Source organism: Sycon ciliatum, chromosome 2, assembly GCF_964019385.1.
Source record: "Sycon ciliatum chromosome 2, ocSycCili1.1, whole genome shotgun sequence".
In the NCBI taxonomy this organism is placed as follows: domain Eukaryota; kingdom Metazoa; phylum Porifera; class Calcarea; order Leucosolenida; family Sycettidae; genus Sycon; species Sycon ciliatum.
In genome coordinates, this window is record NC_088644.1 from 39,318,681 (window position 1) to 39,340,345 (window position 21,665).

A 21,665-nucleotide genomic window follows, 5' to 3' on the forward strand; every position below is an offset into this window, starting at 1 on the left:
TGTGTACGTTCGTATGTACATGTACCTTTACTAAGGCTTTAGACTTACGTAGATAAGAGTACTACCAGCTGCATACCCTGCCTCAGTTGTGATCATGTCACGTGATTTTGGCACTTCTCGCACTTCCTGCCCATTCCCCACGCGTACATGTACAATGACATAGATGTACGTCTTGCTTTGCTGTCCACCAATCCATGGTCCACCTGGTCAACCATGGCATGGCATGATCCTGATGGTGGTCGACATGTCCTTCACTTCAATCCTTGAGGGGAGGCGGGCCATGGATGCGGCCCGGATCTACGACGAGCTGCTCCAACCGTACCCTGACATGCACATGTGCATACACTCTTGTCTTTCATTCAAACAAATCTTGAACAATTCTATGCTTAGAAAATTAGAGGTTGAACTCACCTGAGAGTTTTCAAGAACTGTCCGGTCCTGCCTGGTGCCCTCGCAGTGCAAGCAGCAAGTACGCCAGCAGCAGTTAGTTGTTCTTGGTTATTTGTTGGCAGGCTGTTGGGTTCGCCCCGACTACCGCTCTGTTCTAAAGTCAGTTCAGCTGTGTCTGCTCTTCAACATGGAGACGCGACCTTAGTCTATTTCCGCCAGGCCTGATGCGTGGACAGTACTAGAAGAACATGTTCGGACTGCGGTGTTCCCGACACACGGCTGTCCGTGCGGGAAGCGCGAGAGGCCTGGTCTGGTACGCAAGGCGAGCAGCGTCTTCACACCTCCGCACATCCATCTGTGCGCATCGCTTCCCGTTTGAACCTTTGCAAGGAATCCCGAGTCCAAGAGCACAGCATCTAGCCCTAGATGTACCAAGTCCATCGAAGAGGTTCACTAGCACAGCGACAGGGAATGAGAGCGTACCCGATTCCGTCAGGGAAGCGCTGGCTGCGATTGAACGCAAAGAAGAGGGAAAGGCTCGGGCAAAGGTCGACCTAAGATCATGTTTATTTGCTGAATGCAGCGGCGACAGCGATAGCGGCGAGCATATGAGCAAGGTATTCAGCTCTGGTGCGGATGCGGTGGCCCTGGACGCCTTCGCTCTGAACGATAATGAGGAGCTGGCGGACGTTGTGCTAGCAGCTGCTGATGCCATTCAGTCCGGCGCTACACCGGCGTATCAACTTCACTTCCTGCAGGTAGATGCGAATGTCACAGAGGACTCGCCCGTGTTGCCTAAGCCCTCCGAGCGGCAAGAGCGCCTAAAGAAACGACTGCAATCTTTCTTGTCAGCAAACAAGCCAGTCGACGGCAAGAAGAACGGCGGCCGTGCATTTGACGGTCTTGTGCTGCGAAATATTCAGAATGCGGCGGACGTGGGAGAGGTGGAGAGAATGGTGGAGGAATGCGATGCCTGGGCAACTGAACACCAAGAACAGCGCCTGACATTCATTCTAGTCCTGGAGAGTCCACTGTCATACTTCGCCAGCCTGCAGATAGCGGAGTCGAGTGACCGCACTATTGCCATAGTTGGTAGCTCCCCGTTGTTTTCCGAGAGTGTGGAGTGCCAGGATAACAGCCACAACGAAACCATCATGGCAATGAAGGTGAGAAACCCTCTACAAAGTTCCAAACCTGTACTACTGTAGATCTACCCAGTGCTGATTCAACTGGAGACCGTGTAAGCTCAAAATAATCTTCATTTTCATTCATTAGGTTCTGCGGCTTGCATGCTCCATGGAGATGACTACAGACGGGGGGGGGGGGGGGGGGGATTACACGTACAATGACTTGCACTGCCCATACCAGAGATTGATTTGCACTTACTGGATTTAGTCTGATCAGGATCATAGCATGGCTATGAAGTGTAGCAGTGCCTCCAAACCTCCAAACCTCAAAAGATCAATGTCTAGACTCTACAGTGTACATGTAAGTCATGATATCAACAAGACACGGTGCAAAGCTAAGAGTGCAAAACATGACCGCCCGATCACACACACACACAAAGATGCGCAACAAAGCGTTGTGGACCCTGGCTAGCGCCGGACACCACTAACAGTGACGTGTTTTGCATAGCTACAGGAAGCTACAGGAATATTTAAAGAAACATGTTGGTACTGTCAGACCTCGCTAAACCGCACACATCCGTTTTCCACAAAAAAATATCCGGATAGGCGAGGGAACCGGATAGCCGAACACCAGTTATGTTGGATGCATCACGTATGCTGTACATGTAAATCTGTAACCAGCAATTTTCTTCCGGATGGTGAGAGATCCGGATAAACGAGGACCGGATAAGCGAGGTCTGACTGTACTCGTTGGCGTAATAGCATCCTCTGGTTGTGGTGGTCATTGTGCTGTTTTGACATTGCCAGTACCCGTACATATACACCTGTGGTAAGAGAAATATGGGCCAGTGAATAGGGCACGTGGCATGAGTACACCGTGTACTGTACGGTACTCGTATTGTATTTACCCGTGAGTTTTTCCCATGACATTGTGAGCTGGGAAAAGCCGAGTTTTGGCCAGGAGCCGGCAGAAGCCATAGTGGATTTTCTCAGTTTTCGTATTGACGACGACGACAACGACGACGGTGACGTTAGGAATGTCAACAATAACACGACATTGAGCAGGCATACATTTACAGTGAAACCTGTCTAAGACGACCGCTCAAGGGACCTTCAAAATATGGTCTCTGATACCAGGTGATCTCCTTATCCAGGGTCATTTGACTGGAAATAGCTTCCCTAGGTCCTGGTTGCAGTGGTCTTCTAGGACAGGTGGTCACCTTATCCGAGTGGTCGCCTTGACAGGTTTGACTGTACATGCAGAACCAACGGGTCATCAAGTTTGCAACATGTCGGTTCTGCTCAATCTGATGGTGATACACTGTACTCTACTCCTATTCACGAATCGAAGGTGTCATCGACACTGGCTGCACACACAGCGGGTATTGTATCGCTCAGTGGATGGCAGAGTGGCGATGAAGACCCAGCACGTCTCAGTCGACTCGCAGTCTCGGACAGGAACACTGGGATAGATGGAAAGGTAGGACACGGCGGATATGCATGTTGATCTCGGGTGCAATTATACTGACGCCAAAATCGGACACCTATAAATTCATCCTTCAATTCTATTGTGAGTTACCAATTCTGAAACCTTTTGTCAAGTATTTGAACATGTTCTACTTTGTTCTGGGCCTTCTAGCGCATGAAACGTGACGTGTTCAGATGCAGCATGATGAGTACTGTAAGACCAGATATTTAAACGTCAATCAATGTTAATGATCTCCGGATTTTTGTGGGTTAGCGACGTGAAATTCTAACGAATTCCGTCTCAAAACCAGCAAATGATTGTACATGTACATGTCATTTTGCTTATAACGACTTCAAAGTTAACGATTTTCTTAAATTCGTTAAATTGTTAGAATTAAATGTTCGTTAACATTACTGGTCTTATAGTAGTCCTGTTGCAAGAATTGTTTTTTGAACAGCGCTTAGCGGGTTAGCATGCATGTCAGCACTTCCACCCATCAATCGAGCACATAGAGTTGACAGATATGCAAAAACAAGAAATATAAAAACGGGTTGGGTGACATGCAAACTGTTCTGCAGTGGTTGTTGCCTATCTCTCTTTTGCCAATGAAGAAACAGCCCTATGTTGCCATGGGGATAGGCGTTTGCGTTTAAATTCAGGATGTGTCTCTCTTGGTTATGCTTGTCGTTAGCTCGGATTCATTTCACTGCATTCTTGTGCTGTGTGGTGCAACAGGTGATCTTGAATCGACCAGACCTGGTTCCATTTGTCAACCATTTGTACACAATTCCTGAGTTAGAGGTTAGTCAGTGATCAGTCATGCCAGGGTTTGAACAAACAAGCAAGCAAAACCTGCAGATCAGAAAGGGTTTACATGGAGTTGCCTACACCATCTATGAGGCAGCATTGCAAGCAGCTGGTCGTATAGTGCAATGCTATCTTGATGTGCTGTGCTGGGTTTTTTTTAATGCGAGTGATCGGTTTGCAGGCGACCCTTGCCCAAACTTTGCAACATCATAGACTATTACGGTGATGTGATAATTTCTAGTTCCAGCGCGATGCTGCACGAGTTCCCCTTATGTTAACACCTTAGTTATCTCAAAGATTCAATTGTTCTCAGCTGCCTCACTTACCCAGTCGTCCTGAGTATACAGGAGTGCCATTCAGAGTGCCTAGCCATTCAGTTGTACACATTCTTCACCGATGAGATCACCTTCATAATTGGAAAGGTGGTTTACTCTAAAAGGCTGCCCGAAGGAAACAGTATGAACTGTAACTTAAGAGAGTTGTGCAACTTGCTGGTGTGATGAACCAGATCAACCGGGGTGTCCCGTTGAATGTGAAAAGAACAGCATTGTAGATTCTAAAATGCCTGCTTGTCACGCTACTGGGTCGTTGCTGCAGATTCAGTTGGCAGATGAGCTCGTCGCCATTGACGGTGGCACGACACGGACAGGGAAGCACAAGGAGAATGCTGCTCTGGTCGGTGAAGACTCTGAAACAGGAGTACGGCAGTTCAAAGGTCAGGTTCTCCAGGCGCGTAGCACCACCGTCGGAGGGGGTCCAGGGTCTCCCCGTGAACATTTTGAAAATGGGATGAACAATCCTGCATTCTGGGCGAAAAAGTGGTCCGGCCAAAGCAGGACCTGTTGCACCCCTGTTCTGATATCCCTTTCCCCAACGCTGAAGATGCCCCCATGTCCATTGTCATTGGTGTGTTTTATCATTGCTCTTGGTTTTACCGGAACGTGTGAAATGCAGTCGGTGCGCTTGGATGGCGACATCAGCACTGCCATGTATTCCAATTTTCGAAACACTCCGAGTTGTGCTGGTCTTTTCGACAAACCGAATGAAAATACTCAAATGACTTTCACATGATGGTATGCCAGAGTTAACTTTATCTGTTCTGGATCGATGCACAATCAAGCTCTACTGCACGACGCATGCTCAGTACCCTACGGCAGAGCCTTCCACGCAATAGAGAGTCGTGACACAGCTTCCTCTCTCCCCATTGTGATATGGACCATGATCATCTTTCGAGAATGCTAGATTTCTGCGGAAGGTCTCCGCCCTTCTGCACCCACCCAGTAAACCATCGCTAGGGGACACCCTCAGGACCCCATTCCGACCTTTGCCCCGCTCAAGAGTGACATGCCTGCCTATAGTTTCACACATGGGACAGTTGGGCAATCCTGTTTCTGCTTGAAACACAAACCTCGTCTTGATTGCATTAATGCAATGTCGTGTGCACGTGCAGGGCCACCACACAAGGCCATGGCTAAGGCACTGCTAAGGAAGTGGAAACTACAGCAGCCAAAGTTGGAAGAGGCCTCCAGGCTGGTCCTCAATCAGACGGGTATGGAGGTGCCCTCGTTCATACGTGGACGTCTTGTCGATCGCGTAACGCATGAACGACTACAGGTAAAGTACAGTAAAACCTGTAACTAAAGACCACCGTGACTAGCGACCACCGTGACTAGCGACCAGCCTGGTACTACCGACCACTTCGCCAGTCACGGACGGTCTCACATTCAAAATGCACTGTGACTAGCGACTACCTGCTGCACGCGACCAGCGACCGTCTTTTCTTGCCCCAAAGATGATTATTGACCCGTAACTAGCGACCGCGATGTACGAAATAAAATGTTGCTCAAAGCTCCTTCTTGAAAATTTGCTGATTTTCCATGGTCCTGAAAGGACTCTTTCGATACTACAGCTGAACAAATGAACACAGATCATTTTGACTGTGGAATCGATGTGGACTGCACTACACCTGTCCAAATTTCAAGCTCTGTCAAGAATAAACACGATAGGAAACGTCTTGGACAGCGCATCAAAAGCGCTCTCTGATCGATGTTACTACTCGGAGGAGAAACGAAGACAGAGCGGCTCTGACACCCCAGTCATACAGACGAATCGATGATGGCATCAAGGAATCCAGAAACAAAGCAGCACCGCAAGGTCCTGATGCTGAAGGATCGCGTTCAAGCAATCGAGAAGTTACAACAAGGACAGTCGGCACGCTTGATCACATGAACAAATTTGAAGCCCAGCGTAAAACGAAACTTCTACAGGGAACGTTTGACTCCTGGTTTTATAAGTAGCAGCTGAATTTGCTGTCTGCAAAAAGTAGTCTTCCCCCTCTGTCTCTCTCCGTCTCTCTATCTCTCCAAGTGTTGTTTCACCTGAAACAAGAATGGCATTGCGCAAGTCCTGGGGAATCGTATTACTATTAGCTGCATTTTGACATACATATCATATACGGTAGTGTTGAAACGAGCGTATCTATAACAAACGAGCGATCTGTTCCACTAACGAGCAAGCTATCGAGCGAGCTAACGAGTTTCATTGATGTGGCAAATATGATTTTTTGAATATTTTTTTTTCTAAGTTCCATTTTTTTCAGCTGGTTCAAATTATCATCGCCGGCATTTGGGGTTGCTGCTGCTTCACTTCGGACTGCTGTTTGGTGTCGAGATGTCTTTTCAGCGCCGTCGTCGAGTAGCCTTTGTAAGAATAGACCGTTTTGCAAAGATTGCAAGTAGCCCTGGTCTTCGCTGCATCGCGGGAGAAAACTTCCAAACGACTGAGCGTAACTATTTTACTTTCACTCGAATGGAGAGGTGACCGAAGCATATCCTGCGACAGGTCAGCAGATGCGGAACAAGACATCAGTGGAGTCCACCAAAGCTGCAACGACAACTGAACCAACTCAAGTGTCTTGCAGGCATACAGTCACTGTAACTGCGAGTGATTTTCACTTTGCGCGGGACTGGACTCTCGATCGACCAGGGAGTCGTAAAAATTAATATGTTACGACTCCCTGGTCGACATGTACTGCCATGTGTACGGAGTACGGTGTATGGTGTTCGTTAATGCAAACGAGCTGGCCGCACAAACGAGCCGAGTTTCTGGCGAGCGAGCTAACGAGTATCCGGTGAGATCGTTTCAACACTAATATACGGGATCCGTATATGGTCGCGCAGTGCAAACCTCTAACTAAAGACCACCTGCCACTAAAGACCGCTTTTGCTGGCCCCAAGGGGTGGTCGTTAGTCACAGGTTTTACTCTACATGTAGTCTATATCTTGTCATGGGACCTAGCAGACATTGTGCACCCGCTGCATCATCTCCAACCTGGATAGCACATTGGGCAACTGCGCATTGTATTAGATTTATAGGATGTCGTGATAGACTGCGGAAATGGTATTATCTGAAAAATCTTTAGCAGGTGTGAATTGAGGGGAGGATAACCCAAAGTACATAGTTGGCGCCCTCCACTCGCATGCCCCTTGGTGGCCTGGCAGTGGCACGAATGCGCCTGGACATTCATATGTACATGTAAAGTGGTGTTATCGTAGGGCGTTAGTTTTGCATCTTCGGCCGGCTTTCAGTGAGCGCAGCTATCGTGTTAGCTGTGCTGGACATCAGGTTCTAGTACAGGTACAGTCAAACCTCGTTAGGATGAACTTCAATGGACCGAACAAGTTTTTTTGTCTTATCCGGAGTTCTTCTTATCAAGACTTCACTAAAACATTGATATGCATATCATACGGATTGTATTTATGTGAAGGTGCGTGCTGTGGCAAATGTAACACATTTTTTCATAACATAACCCAGCAACAGGTAAGTACAATGTGCAATGAATTCATGACAGCATGTCCGCCGCCTCGTAACATGTTTTGCCAGTACAAGAGGCCTCGGCTATCGGAAAAAAAACTATACCCAGCGCACCCACGGGGATCAAAAGTTCGTACTACACGCTGATTTTGTTCAAATCACGCTTGAAGTTAGTTCGTCTTCAAGAAAATTCGCCATAAAGGAGTTCGTCGTAAGCGAATAATTTGACTTGATATGATGCCTGGCCAACCATAGGATTGGCCCTAGTTCGTACTGAAGGAAAGTTCGCCTTATCAGTGTTCGTCCTAATGAGGTTTGACTGTACCCACCTTCTCCTTGTAACCTTAGTCTTGTGTGATCTTCTACAGTAATATGATGATGTACATGTTCTATAGTAATATGATGATGTACATGGCAATCATGAATGATTACTAGTATCAATAGTACTCATAAAAAGGACAGACTTCAGGCTCATTACGAACATCTTGAAAGTTTTTGCAAGCAGAAGCAAATTAAATTCACACTTAGGCTGTTAGGTAGGTCGTCGAAACCTCGTTAGTTATGTCCAGTGGTTGTCTCTTGTTGTCGCACTACATGTGTCCTTTTTTTTAGTATATCGCATTTTTGTCTCAGAGGAAACTGTTTACTTAGTATCAATAGTGTGTACCCATGACTCCCCATGATTATTTAACTGATATTCTAACTTAACTGACATTCTAACTTGTCCAGGTTGGCGATGTCATACGGTGTCCATACGAGCTGACTATAGATGAGAGCTGGATCACTATGTGGCACATGCTAGTGTACAACCCGCGCACGTCCGAATTCAGCGCCAAGCACAAGTCCAGGCTGGGAACGCATCGTCCAGTCTTGCCGTATGCACTAGCTCAGCTCCTGTGCATAGGCCTATCCGTGTCCAAGTGAGTAGTGATCATGGTGTATGCATAAGGAAGCTGGTTGCTCCCACACTGGAGCTCTCGCTTTCCCCGCCAACATGATTTGACACTTGACTTTCGTATTGTTGTGTGTACAAGTATGATATTTCCCCGAATAAAAGTCGCACACCTTTTTACATAAAAATCAAGGTAAAAAGGGGATGTAACTTACAATCGAGCAATGAATTACTATTGAAGTCAATATAATATGGATCAAACCTGAAAATAGGGGGTGCGACTTACAATCGAGTGCAACCTGGGGAGATACGGTATATGCACATGCATGAACAAGGGCGTCGGCAGGTATTCTAAGGTGATACAGCCAAGCCACTTGAAGTACAATTCACTCAATGGAGATGGCTGTGCAGAACAAATTCGAAAATTTTGAAACCAAATCAGTGCATTTTATTGTTTCACGTGTTACCTGTGGGCAAAGGGTGGTGCGGTCAATACCGTAGTGACTGTAGCATGTCTAACGCCGCTGTGTAATGCCACACTATGCAACCCTCGAGAGCTTTCTAACACAGAAGTCAGAATGATTTGCCGTAACTCGGCAGACTAAGCCACTTCACAGCCAGCAGACTAAACCACTTGTTTGCCTGTGTATGTGCGCCGCCCACAGACTGACGGAGAAGGCACGTTTTCACTTGGGTACGTACGACAACATCATGGTGAGGCCGCTGGAAGCCGGAGACATGTTTCGCTCGTTTGTGCGCGTGGACAAGAAGAGCTGGACGGCTGACGGCTACCTGGTCCTGGACACCACGCATGTCCTGGTCAATCAAGGTACAGTGGCCCATTGCAATACATATCGGCATCCACTTTTTCTATTCTGCTGTGATGGCTTTCCGGTGGCCATGTCTGTTTGCAATAGTTTAGCCCTGCAGACACCTCATAATCTTGTATACTGGAGGCAGGTGACATCCCACCTTGTGAATAGAGCAGAGCAATGTTCACTGTTACTGTGAGATGCACACACCTAGGGCCATGTAGTCGCAGTAGTCGTCTTGCTCATGAGGTCTGCACGTATATCATATCTGAAGAGTTCCCTCTGGTCTACTTGTTTCATGTGTACTTTGATGATGTCACCATGCCATCATGATGACATCATACTGATCATAGTGCCATGGTGATGTCCTGAGGATGAAGTGATGTTCACAGGATTATTCATCTTGCAGCTATCTTGCTTTATCTGCAATGTGTTGCTCGTCCTGTTCCAGATGACAAGCTTCAGTTCAGTTCACGAAAGAAAACAATGTTTCCATCTAATCCGAGCGAGATCAATTCTGAAGCTGGCAAATCTCTGGCACCAACTAAGCTGGTGAGAACCTCAATCCCCTGCAAGTCAAAAAGACCTAACTGGCAGCATACATATCAACCAATCACATCCACTACAGCTGTCTAGCCTAGCTTTCATAACCAGGGTTGTGAGATGGATTGCGGAAAGTAAGGCTACAAAGCATTTCAGTTGTATAGCAAAGGTTTAGATTCATGCATGGGGCCTCTCCACCCGGTGCAGTGTCCTGGGTCATCTCCACCTGGTACAATGTCCTGGGTCATCTCCACCCGGTACAATGTCCTGGGTCATCTCCACCTGGTACAATGTCCTGGGTCATCTCTAGGGGTCAAACGGGTGTACCGGTTACCCGGGTACCCGCCCGTTAATCTCAGGTACCGTTAGTAAAAGGGTACCCGTTTGTAAAAAAAAAAAAAAAAAAAAAAAAAAAAAAAAGGAGCTTGGATTTCGATGATCCTACTCGTAGATCTACTACTAGTACTCTTTTCCTTTCTCCTGTGCATTCCCGCTTTCGACTTTGTCAGGCAGGAACAGGCTGAAAGACAGTCGTTCTCTCCACTCTAGTGCAAGTAAAACTCCTCGTACTGGACGTTTTTGATTGCGATGTGAGAAAATGCAAGACTTGAAACTCGTTCAAGGAGGTGGCAGCTGCTGAGTTACTAGAAACTTAGTAGAAAGTTATGATGGTTCTCCGACATCATTATGTATGGCAGCTGAGTTACTAGAAAGTTACGATGGATCTCCGACATCGAACCTGCCACAGTACTTGAAGATGAACTAGTGTCACCAGGCTGAGTGACCAGTCGGAGTGTCACACACGGTGATGTCCGTAGGTGGTAGCTATGATACTCATGGTTGTAGTTTGTTCCTTCATTTTCAATCGACGAACTCGGTTTAGTTGAAAAGTAGTTCGAAATATTGCATACAAGATTACCGGGATTTGTGAAGATTCGTTTCACGAGTTCAACGAGCTAGCACTAGCAGCTAGCTGGCCAGCAGCAAATCAGCTGTGTCAGGCACCCCAGCTAGCTATGGGTGCGAACATCTTCTGAATACGAAGAGTACCAGTTCTCTGCGAACATAGCAAAATAGGATCGCGCGAGATCACGGAAGTTTTGCTAAACTACTCTGTCCTTGCATGGCTTGAATCACATCCGTCTGCAGTTGATTTTTTGCGTACATGTATCAAAATACATGTAGCACGAGGACCATGTACGATTGTAACTGCCTGTGAAGTTGTGTACATGGGCAAATGTACGGATGACATTCATTTGGAACTTCATTGCCATAATATAATTATGAGACACGAATCATAATGTGGTATCAAAATACAACCTGAGAATATACAAATTTAAATCATGATTTATGTGAGAAATGCGCAAAATATTAATATGGCTGCTAAAGAGTACCCGTTAACCCGCCCGTTAAAAAAATTACCCGTTCGTTAGTTAAAGGTACACCCGTTTGACCCCTAGGTCACTCATCTCCACCCGGTACAGTGTCCTGGGTCATCTCCACCCGGTACAGTGTCCTGGGTCATCTCCACCCGGTACAGTGTCCTGGGTCATCTCCACCCGGTGCAGTGTCCTGGGTCATCTCCACCCGGTACAGAGTCCTGGGTCATCTCCACCCGGTACAGTGTCCTGGGTCATCTCCACCCGGTACAATGTCCTGGGTCATCTCCACCCGGTACAATGTCCTGGGTCATCTCCACCCGGTACAGTGTCCTGGGTCATCTCCACCCGGTACAATGTCCTGGGTCATCTCCACCCGGTACAGTGTCCTGGGTCATCTCCACCCGGTACAGTGTCCTGGGTCATCTCCACCCGGTACAGTGTCCTGGGTCATCTCCACCCGGTGCAGTGTCCTGGGTCATCTCCACCCGGTACAGAGTCCTGGGTCATCTCCACCCGGTACAGTGTCCTGGGTCATCTCCACCCGGTACAATGTCCTGGGTCATCTCCACCCGGTACAATGTCCTGGGTCACCTCCACCCGGTACAGTGTCCTGGGTCATCTCCACCCGGTACAATGTCCTGGGTCATCTCCACCCGGTACAGTGTCCTGGGTCATCTCCACCCGGTACAGTGTCCTGGGTCATCTCCACCCGGTACAGTGTCCTGGGTCATCTCCACCCGGTGCAGTGTCCTGGGTCATCTCCACCCGGTACAGAGTCCTGGGTCATCTCCACCCGGTACAATGTCCTGGGTCATCTCCACCCGGTACAGTGTCCTGGGTCATTTATTTATTTATTGCAGCATCTCATAGCACAGTGAGAACACCGGCCAATACAAAGAGAGAGGGTGTTAGCCAACCACGGCAAGGAAGGGAGAAGGGGAGGAGAAGAAAAAAGGAACCGGCATGGATAAGTAGTGATTGCAACAAAATGAGAAACACAAAATCAAAGTCAAGGCGCGACAAGGCTCTTAAAAAGGCGGAGGGAAGAAAGGTCCTTAGCTCCTTGGGGAAGTGCCAGCCACGCGGAGTACGCAGTGAAAAGGGGAGAGTGAAGTAGAAAGGAGGACTTGGGTTTCGGAAGGGAAAGGGAGTTTCTCGTGCTACGGGAAGAAAACCAGTTGAAACAGTGGAGGTGAGGTGGACACAGATTGAGTTTGAGAGAATGGATAAGGGTGACAAGATGTGAATTACGTCTCTTAGACAAAGGGGTAGTGTGAGCAAGGGCATAAAGGGTGGAAGATGGGAGCATGCGGGGTTTCCATCTCCACCCAATACAGTGCCTGGGTCATCTCCACCCGATACAGTGTCCTGGGTCATCTCCAGCGGGTACAATGTCCTTGATCATCTCCACCCGGTACAGTGTCCTTCGGTCATCTCTTCCCAATACAGTGGCATTGATCTGAGACAAGTAGACATCCAATGGACTGGCCAAAATTTTCCACATTTCAATGCTATCGCCCATTTTAGAGGTCTTAACTTGCCTCCAGTGGACTATTGAAAGGTGTCCTCTATGTCCTGGCTTCCATACTTCTTGCCGTCCTGATTTAGGACAGGCTGGCAGCACTCTAGGCTGAAAAGCAGCAGTTACTAAGGTGAGTGTCGGTGTGTTTGTATTGCAGGTCAAACCTGAGTCAAACGTTCGTCAACATCTCCTCGCCAGGCCTCTAGCTGAGCTGATGGCAACCCAAGGTCAACAGCAAGCAATCTTGGAGCCTGGCCAGGTGTTTGTCCATCGTCTGGTGCGCTACCTCGACAAATACGACTGCATATACTTCAGCAATCTGTGTCGCCTCACCAATGACTTCCACATCAACTTCTTCAAGGTAAGGGTAAAGTTTGACACGCACATAGGAAGTGATTACAGCGTAACTAGTTGAATATAATTATATTCAACATCCTACAGCATGCAATCAACTTGCAGCTACCCAAAACTAATCATGAGCGGTAAGAACCAACGCTGAGAACCAGCCATGCATAGTAATACGGATACGCCAAACCAGAAGCACCAGGGTCATCACAATATCGCATACTGATATCATGATTGATACATGTGCCTCCGAGGTCATCTGGAACTTTTGAATTTGCATCTTCTATAATTCCTGTCCAGTAGTTGGGCGACCGTTGTTAGTTCATCTGCCTCATTCCTCTTTCCAGTGCACTGAAACAGTCGAGTACTCACTTGCCGTGTTGTTCCATGCAGTATGAGACCGAGCAGTTGATAGTGCCCGGGCCACTGGTCATGTACTGCGCCATTGGCAACTCTCTGCCAGACCTCGGTGAGCAAATCTACCACGAGCTGGACTTGGGCACACACATCAACAAATTCAGCCCGGTAAGTCGCTTGACGAGCATTTTGACCAGTACATGTACTCACACACGTTCTCTTTGCAGCAACCAAGGAGTACATGTAGTACAATACAATAACTACTCCCTGGCTGCAACCGCCATTCTGGATTCACTAAATTTTCAGCCAGCACCCATCCTCAATGTGAAACAGTTAAAAAGTAGATGTAATGTGCAAATGGCTGCACTGGACTTTGCCAACCCTTGGAAAAGTCATTCTGACTCTACGTTTGAAATGACTGTCATTAAGAAAAATTGCCAGTGATACAAACAACGACTTTTGTTGCTAAATCCCAAATCTTGTATGTATCAACTTGTACAGTCGGGTGATAGGGTCAACTATCAGTGCTTTGTGAAAGGTCTGCTGTTATGCACTACTGAGGGATGCCATCCTATTGATGTTTGCATGCTATGTATGTGTGTACTTGTCACGTCTGTTCAGGGTGACAGTGTTGGTACGATTTCGTACATAGCTGACGTGAAGACTCTGCCTGAGAATGACGGTAAGCACATTCAGCTGGCCGACCAAGCTGCGACTTTCTCAGTGTTCACGCAAATACCAGTCGACGTGCACAGACAGAATGGTACCGCCTTCGCTGCCATCCAATCCCTGGGGGAATGCCATTGATGATGGCTATTGTGTATCACTGCAGTAGTAACTGACTGGATGTTCAGGTTTTGATCAGAGCACGTTTTAGTCATCCAAGCAGTTAGTGCCACACAAAGTAGACCGATTTGTCTTCATCATATTATAGTATGAGTATCCTGTACATATCATAATTATGTTGCTTAGACAGTCTTCACAATTGACCACATCAGGTGTGCCCGGAGTGTTGCGCACCTGTTTCTGGATTACATTATGGAAAACGACGGGGGTACCCAAGCATTGGCACAGAGTATCTTTTTCCCCACGTGCGCCCTTGTACCATGCACCAAGATCTTTTTGTAGACTGAGACGCCCATACCCCGTCACGCCCATATCACACCCGGCCCAACACATCCTCGTGTTTCCTAATGGCTCGATTTCAATTTCCCCACATACACCTGGCAAATTGAAGAGTCTCGCACAACACGCATTACGCATGCCTACATTTGTATTTTTGACTAGATTTGCAGCAGACACTTCCAAAGTATTTACGAACCGATGGCCGGCAGAATTCACTTCCTGTTCCCCAACAGCAGCCAATGAACACAGATCATACTCATTTCACCTCAGAGTGGCACCACGCTGAAACAACCAGCTGATCTAGCCCCGTGATATTCGTACAGTCCACTTCGCCGTACGATTAGCACGGTGTGATTTCAGCCACACATACTCGGTCACGAGGCATTCATTCCTGGCTTCAAATCAGGGTGTGGTGCTCTTGCGGAACTTAACGGTAATTGTTGGGCTGCTTCTTTTGGCTAACTGCATGTAGCTCTGGAAGAAGTGACGATAAAGCAGATCGGGATCAAGAACGTGGACATGGAAATGCTTGCCAATGAGTGTCTGCCGAAAGCGCTATTTGCGCTGGACCTTGTACGTCCGTCTGACTATGAGAAGGTACGTGAGGATAATCGAGCCACTTAAGCCATTACATATACAGCCTTTAAGAAGGCATGGCTAAGGTCGAGCAAATGAGCATTGCCACATTCGACATTAAAAGCCCATGGGTCAGAGTGCTCGTACTCTGCGGCACCTAGCACTCATACATCTAGGCACGTACTGTGCGGCACCCAGCACTCATACATCGAGGACCAGTAAAGTTACTGTGCGCTCATCACTATAGTCAAGTGAAAAGGGAAAGAGATGGTTGCGTGAGAAATCCAATCAAATTAGAGCTGAGGCACGTGCAACGCGTAGCTGCGTGACTCTACTTTGGTCCAGCCAATCATCGTTGCACACCTCATTGGCAATACCTCATGCTTTTCTGCCTTGAAAAAGGAGTTGACCAGCTGAAAACTGGTTGGGCCAAAGTCCAACCAGCCATACTGGTTGCCACACCCCTGTTTTTTTGGCACACTCCAACTAACTACCCCAGTTTCAACTCATCTCTTCTGACCACTGGGCCACGTGCTTGTTCAACCCAGCACTAATGCTACCGAGTAAAGAACTGGACTATTGTTTTTCCCTTATCGGTTAACAAGGACACGCACTTCCAGTTCCTCCCGTGGATAAGTGTCTGATCACACCATATCATCAAATTGTTGTGGATGGCAAGCAAAGGGACTTTTCTCCACGTCCAATTGCAAACTATTGTCTCCCCCGTTGCTTATTCAATTGCATCCCTGTGCCAATGTTACGAATGACCACTAAAGGGACATTTCCCCCACATCTAACTGCTGTACTGTGCCAATGTTGACTGCAATTAGGCAATCAGTAAATTGGAGCTATTTAGGCCGCAATGTATGTGTCACTGGGCAACCAGTTCGCTGTCCATCTAGGACTGTTATACACTTGTGGCCTGTCTCTATGGGCTGAGCATGTAACCTAGCTCCAGGCAACCATTCGTGTCATGTAACCTGGCTTCAGGCAGCTATTCGCAAATGTCATGTGAAATGGCTCAATGCAACACCAGATTGCCGACTAAACACCTTAGTATAGATCTTGTGCAACACATCCACACTGTATGACTTATGTGAGGCTTGCAGCAGCTTTCGCATAGTTATATAAAGGATATACTGCATCAATCCTGCTGGCTGCTGGCCAGTAGGGATTTTAGGGCGGACATCTATTCTCAAGACATTTTCATGGGACCATACCACTAATCTTAGGTGTGCAAGCTGAACTTGAACAGGTGAGCGAACGATATTACCAAAAAAGAAAACAGGAACATTTGGGGCACAAGCCAAAGAGTTATGGGCACATATTGTTCAGGTCTTGAATAGCTGTAACGTGCAAGGACAAGGGTGATGAGTACTGTAACATCGGGTGGCCTGGCACTTAGCTCAAGTACGGATTGACAGTGTAGGTCAATGAGCTACTAGTATTCACAAAATAATATGTCTCATAATAGTATCAAAACACAGAAGTGTGATCATTCTACTACCCCTGGTCTTACTTTTGATCTTAAAACCATAAAGTGATAATCTTACTGCCTAAGTTGATAATCTTACTACCCTAAGGTATGATAATCTAGCTAATCAAGAAGCGCAACCTTAACTTCCTGCTGTACTAGCTTGGGAAAAAAACAGTACTGTCATGATTATTGTCTCCAACAACTCCAAAATGACTACAAGGTCTTGTAAGTCTGGGCTCAGGGCAACAAACAATGGAGTACACTAGTAACTACATGTAACTCCCATGCCACACTGAACTGAATAATGCCAGTCTATACCTGGGTGAAGATAGTCGATACATACATTGTATTGCTGGAGCCAGATGCTGTGTTTGCACTGGAGCATATTGATAGGTATGGCCTGATACTGGATGGGTGGAGCGAGGACTCAAGTCGATCCAGTTAGCCCAGGTCTACATTTCTGGGTTGTACGACTGCCTGTGTTTTCTTTTCCTTGTACCTGGAACACTCCGGCTGTGCTGTACTGGGTGGTGAATATCCAGCTGTTCACCTGCATTTCGCATGCAAACGTGTGCTGCTTGTCATAGTACATGTACATGTATTTGTGTAATGAAGGCCGCAAATACACTGCAATTGCTTCAGGGTATAGGTGATGGGTGTGGGTTGATGTCTGAGATGGAACATGAACCGAACGTGTACCTTGGGCTTGGGCGTGTGCTATTGCAGATCTGACCGCACTATACTACTAGCTAGCACTGTGTCCAGTACAACGCATGCATGACAGCAAGGTGTGAGTTGGGTGCTTGAGTGGCCCGATCTCTGATGAATCGAATCGATCATGGCATGATGTGCTGTGCTGGAATGTGCTTAGTGAGGTATCTACCCAGTTGGGGGAGATGGTCTCACAGTCACAGGTGGTATCCTGTTGGCTGTCAGCCCTGCACAGGGCATAGTGACTGAAGCATGATTGTATGAGTGCTGTCATCACAGCATGTCTTAAGTACATGTCATACCATGTGACTTGAGTCATCACCTATTGTAACAATGTGGACATGATCCAGTACATTATTGTAATAGTATTCTACTGGTTGTATGTTTCTCAGGTATACCAAAGTAAACAATCACTAGTCGACTTACACATGTACATGTATGATGGCCTGGCACCTGTCTTAGGAGGGGCCCTGCTTAGTCTGTCTGACCTGTTGAACATGAACATCTCCTTCAGCTAATAAACCCAGCCCACTACTAGCATTTGTGGTTTCCCATCCCTCAGGATATTCTGCATTGCGAAGGTTGCTCACTACAATATGCGTCTCGGCGAAGGCGCATACTGGCAAACCCAACAGTATCAACATGTGCATCGCTGCCCTCTTCGATTCCCATTTTTACCGCCTTCCAAGTTGTTTGGCACCCATTTATTTGGCTTGATGCAGTGACATGCTGATCTGCATTTCAAAATGGCTCTAGGGAAATCCAGCAGCCCATTTGGACAACACACAGTACGGAGGGAGGCACACCCAAAAACTTTGGTTTGAATGGGTACTGAATTGAATTGAATTGAATTCCCTCACTAGTGGGACCATTGTTATTAGGCTAGGGCCTGTTTTGGACTTCCCACTCTAAATAAAGAATACAAATAAAAACAAAACTGCACAATTCAAAAATATTGTGTCGTGCGATAAATGGCATGGGCTAGTGTGCGCTGGATTCAAGTAGAATTGCTGTTTTGTGACTGTGTTGTATTGCTCGTAGATCTGCCGTGCCCACTGTCCAGTCTTGCAGCGGAGAATCGTAGTCATTGTTATCCGCCGCTTCATCCGCGTCAAGCCGAGCGCCATGCAGGCGGCTTACGATGACATTCAGAGCAAGGAGATGCACGCCGTGGTGGAGAACAAGTGGTTTGACTGATCCTAAAGACCATGGAAATTCAGTGCCGAACAGGTGGTTTGACTGATCATAAAGACCACGGAAATTCAGTGCAGCCCTCCACCCTTGCGAGCACAACAAAAGCTGGCTGACACTATAAAAAATATGCCTGGAGTGCATCACAATGGCAGCAACGTCATGGTCACGTGTGTGTTTCTACCTTCATGTAGATGAAATCGTTGATTGATATCATAGTATTAATTTTTGTGTTGATAGATACCCTTGATCGCTTTCTGAATGTAGTCTACATGTAAATCTGGCGTGACTACGTCGCACCACCATCTACCTCTCTTCAGTTAAAACTGTACATAATTATGGATAGAGTAGGCGTTTCATCTGAATGAAATCGGATTCTCAGCCCTGAGCATGAGGGAAAGCCTCTGACAAAAACTGCGTTTTCTCCACGGGCAATCTCTATGTTTTGCCGCATTCTTTAGATACCATTTATTCGCTTTTTGTTCCACCGGATTTTCGTTTGTAATTACAGTCAAACCTCTTTAGGACGAACTTCAAGGGACCGATGATATTTGTTCGCAATAACGGGAGTTCTTCTCATTCATATGTTTTACCCAGTGAATACACAGGGTCTTATCCAATACAGTTACGAATACTAGTTCTTCTTAGGCAAACGTTTGTCTTATCAGTGTTCTTCCTAACCAGGTTTCACTGTACATGTGTATGAATATTGATCGGAACGAAAGTACCCAAAAGCTCAGGGCGAAAAGTGCGTATTTATAATTTATGCTACTGGGAGTAGTACATACAATGCACATGACATGTGAAAAATTGCGCGACAAATTCAGTCACGCTATGTCACATTGTAACATAGCGTGACTGAACTTGTCGCATCTTCCTGTTTTCAAGTAACTCTGTGTCATGTGGATCAAGCCAAGCATGGCCGAAGCACCGAAACCACGGAATGGTGGGAGCATACGCGCATGGCACAAGTGAATTGTCGCTAAGACTCGCTATGGTCATTCTGGCACTAATGCTCTGCAGTAGTATTGCCTTCTGGGACGGGTAACCGAACGAAAGGTGTTCCCTCGTAGAGGAATCATTTACCTCGTCATTGAGCCCTAATTGACCCTCTTCTTACATCCATCCTGATAGGCCTGTCACGAGCACACGGGCAGTGCACACCCCCAGAACGCCTCCCCCCAGCTGCGGCCATTGGCATTGTATTGCCAGGCAGGGAGGGAGTTGGGGCTATCTGGCACGCATTGTTGACAGATTTTTATTGTGACTTGATCAGTGACTTCCAAACTCCTACTGTTTTGCTGTTTTTATCGACTACACTCGTACTCGGCAGTCACCTGAGTCAGCCTATGGCTATGGACAGAATCCCTATTACTGGTAGCACGAATCATAAAACGAAGAGGTACCGGTACTTTTGTCATGAATCAGGATCGGTGGGAGCGCTCTAAGTCTAACGTTAAAATGAACAGAGGATCTCCGTTAGGGCAGTGCATAACCATGCGAATACTGGGACATCAGACCAGACAGTGTGTATTATGTACATGTACAACAGATGATGATGATTGTTTTGTGCAAGCCTATCCTTAGGCTTCAGCCCAAACGAGTGAGAGTAAGTGCCTTCTCAACAACAGGGCAGCAGCGAATGAGGAACTGCACTGTTCTGACATGAACATACGGGTGGAGAAGGAGCACCGACGATGATAGCTGAGCGAAATTATAAGTATTGTGGTATTTTATCGCGGCAGACTGCTTATCCCTACAGACAAATGGCCAACAAAACTACTAATAACGAAGTATTAGAGAAGTACATGTGCTTGTACGTGCAGTACAGTTCCTGACATACTTTTAATATAGTCGATACATTTTTATTGTATTGAGTGATGGAGCTCACTCTCGTTCCAGACTCCACTCGACATGCATGTAGAATAATTGTACATTCATTGTACTACATGTACTTTCTCTAATGCCGTAATGGGTTCACATGATGAAGTTGTGAAGTAACAGTTGACAGGGTATTCGACGAAGTACGGACCAGCACAATAATGATAATTATGGAATGCAGCTGTGATGGTTGCAATGGAGTGGCGCTGTTATCCCGTCAATGTTTGGGGAAAGTGTGTCCAAAGGGTTGAGGATGTATCTACATGACATGTACTTGTACAGTAAATGACATTGCACTTAGAAATACAAAGTCTTCCGAGAATTCCACATGGCTTCGATCCATGCGTTAGAGTAAGTGCTTAGATTGGAAAACGTGCTGGACGTGATAGGATCGACTTCAAGCAATGTTTTGGGGAAGATCAATTTTGCCAGTACGTGACTGTATGGAGTACCCAAGCATGGATCAATGACATGTGGTAGTAATGTCACTTTACACAGCTACTAGTGCATTGTAGTTTGTCCGTGGACGGATTGACATTGACCTTGTAGCTGTCCAAGACAATCATGCCGGAAAATCACAGCCCGCTCCAGATCTCCAGAAGTAAAAATGAATGAGGAGGACACAACAACACCTTGGTACCAGTAGTACTGGTGCTGCTAGTACATCAATCTGGAACTGGAAGTGAGTTTGGACGAGTAAGGCTGGGCACGCGGTGTCAATCAAAGAGTTTTGGGGAAGGTAATGCTGAATAACGTAGACCACACAGACACCATCAGAATCGCACGTATCTCCGAATTATGCATGCCCTTGTAGTGGCTGTACTGGTCGGAAATACCCTGGCGAACGTTTAGAAACGCTTGGGGAAAAATGCCGTGCAAATTCCAGCTCAGAGCTGTCAAATGTCATCAGCTAACTTGACAGGCGATCGCTCCCAAAAACATGTATTTTATCAACAGCGGGTACGGAGTGAGCTGAGCGAGTGTCTTGTATGCGCGTAGACAAACACGTTCGCAACACTGGAAGAACGGACGTACTGAAGTAGATGTGCGTGATCATTATAGTCATGCAGCCGCCAAATCTAGACCTCCAGTTGACAAGTGTACTCCGGTCGTGGGCAGTGCGTGGCTGGGATGTATGGATGTCGCGGCGAGGTGCCGTAGGGGTGGCGCCATAACCCTTTAGAACTTTCTTGGCCCATCCTAGATCCTGTACGCAATGTTTATAAAGCCAACAGCCATGGTTGCG

At 46.9% G+C, this 21,665-nt stretch overlaps 1 protein-coding gene across 1 annotated transcript; it reads left to right on the forward strand.

Annotated features, from left to right (window-relative positions):
- Positions 1–344: 344 nt before the first annotated feature.
- LOC135810039 (uncharacterized) lies at positions 345–19,265 on the forward strand. Its single transcript, XM_065323506.1, has 13 exons — positions 345–1,556; positions 2,869–2,997; positions 3,721–3,786; positions 4,390–4,507; positions 5,243–5,406; positions 8,335–8,525; positions 9,163–9,326; positions 9,761–9,861; positions 12,914–13,117; positions 13,495–13,626; positions 14,080–14,140; positions 15,056–15,180; positions 18,389–19,265. Exons 1-13 carry the CDS (start codon positions 639–641, stop codon positions 18,542–18,544), a joined length of 2,529 nt encoding a protein of 842 aa, XP_065179578.1. The 5' UTR covers positions 345–638; the 3' UTR covers positions 18,545–19,265.
- The last annotated feature ends 2,400 nt before the right edge of the window (positions 19,266–21,665 follow it).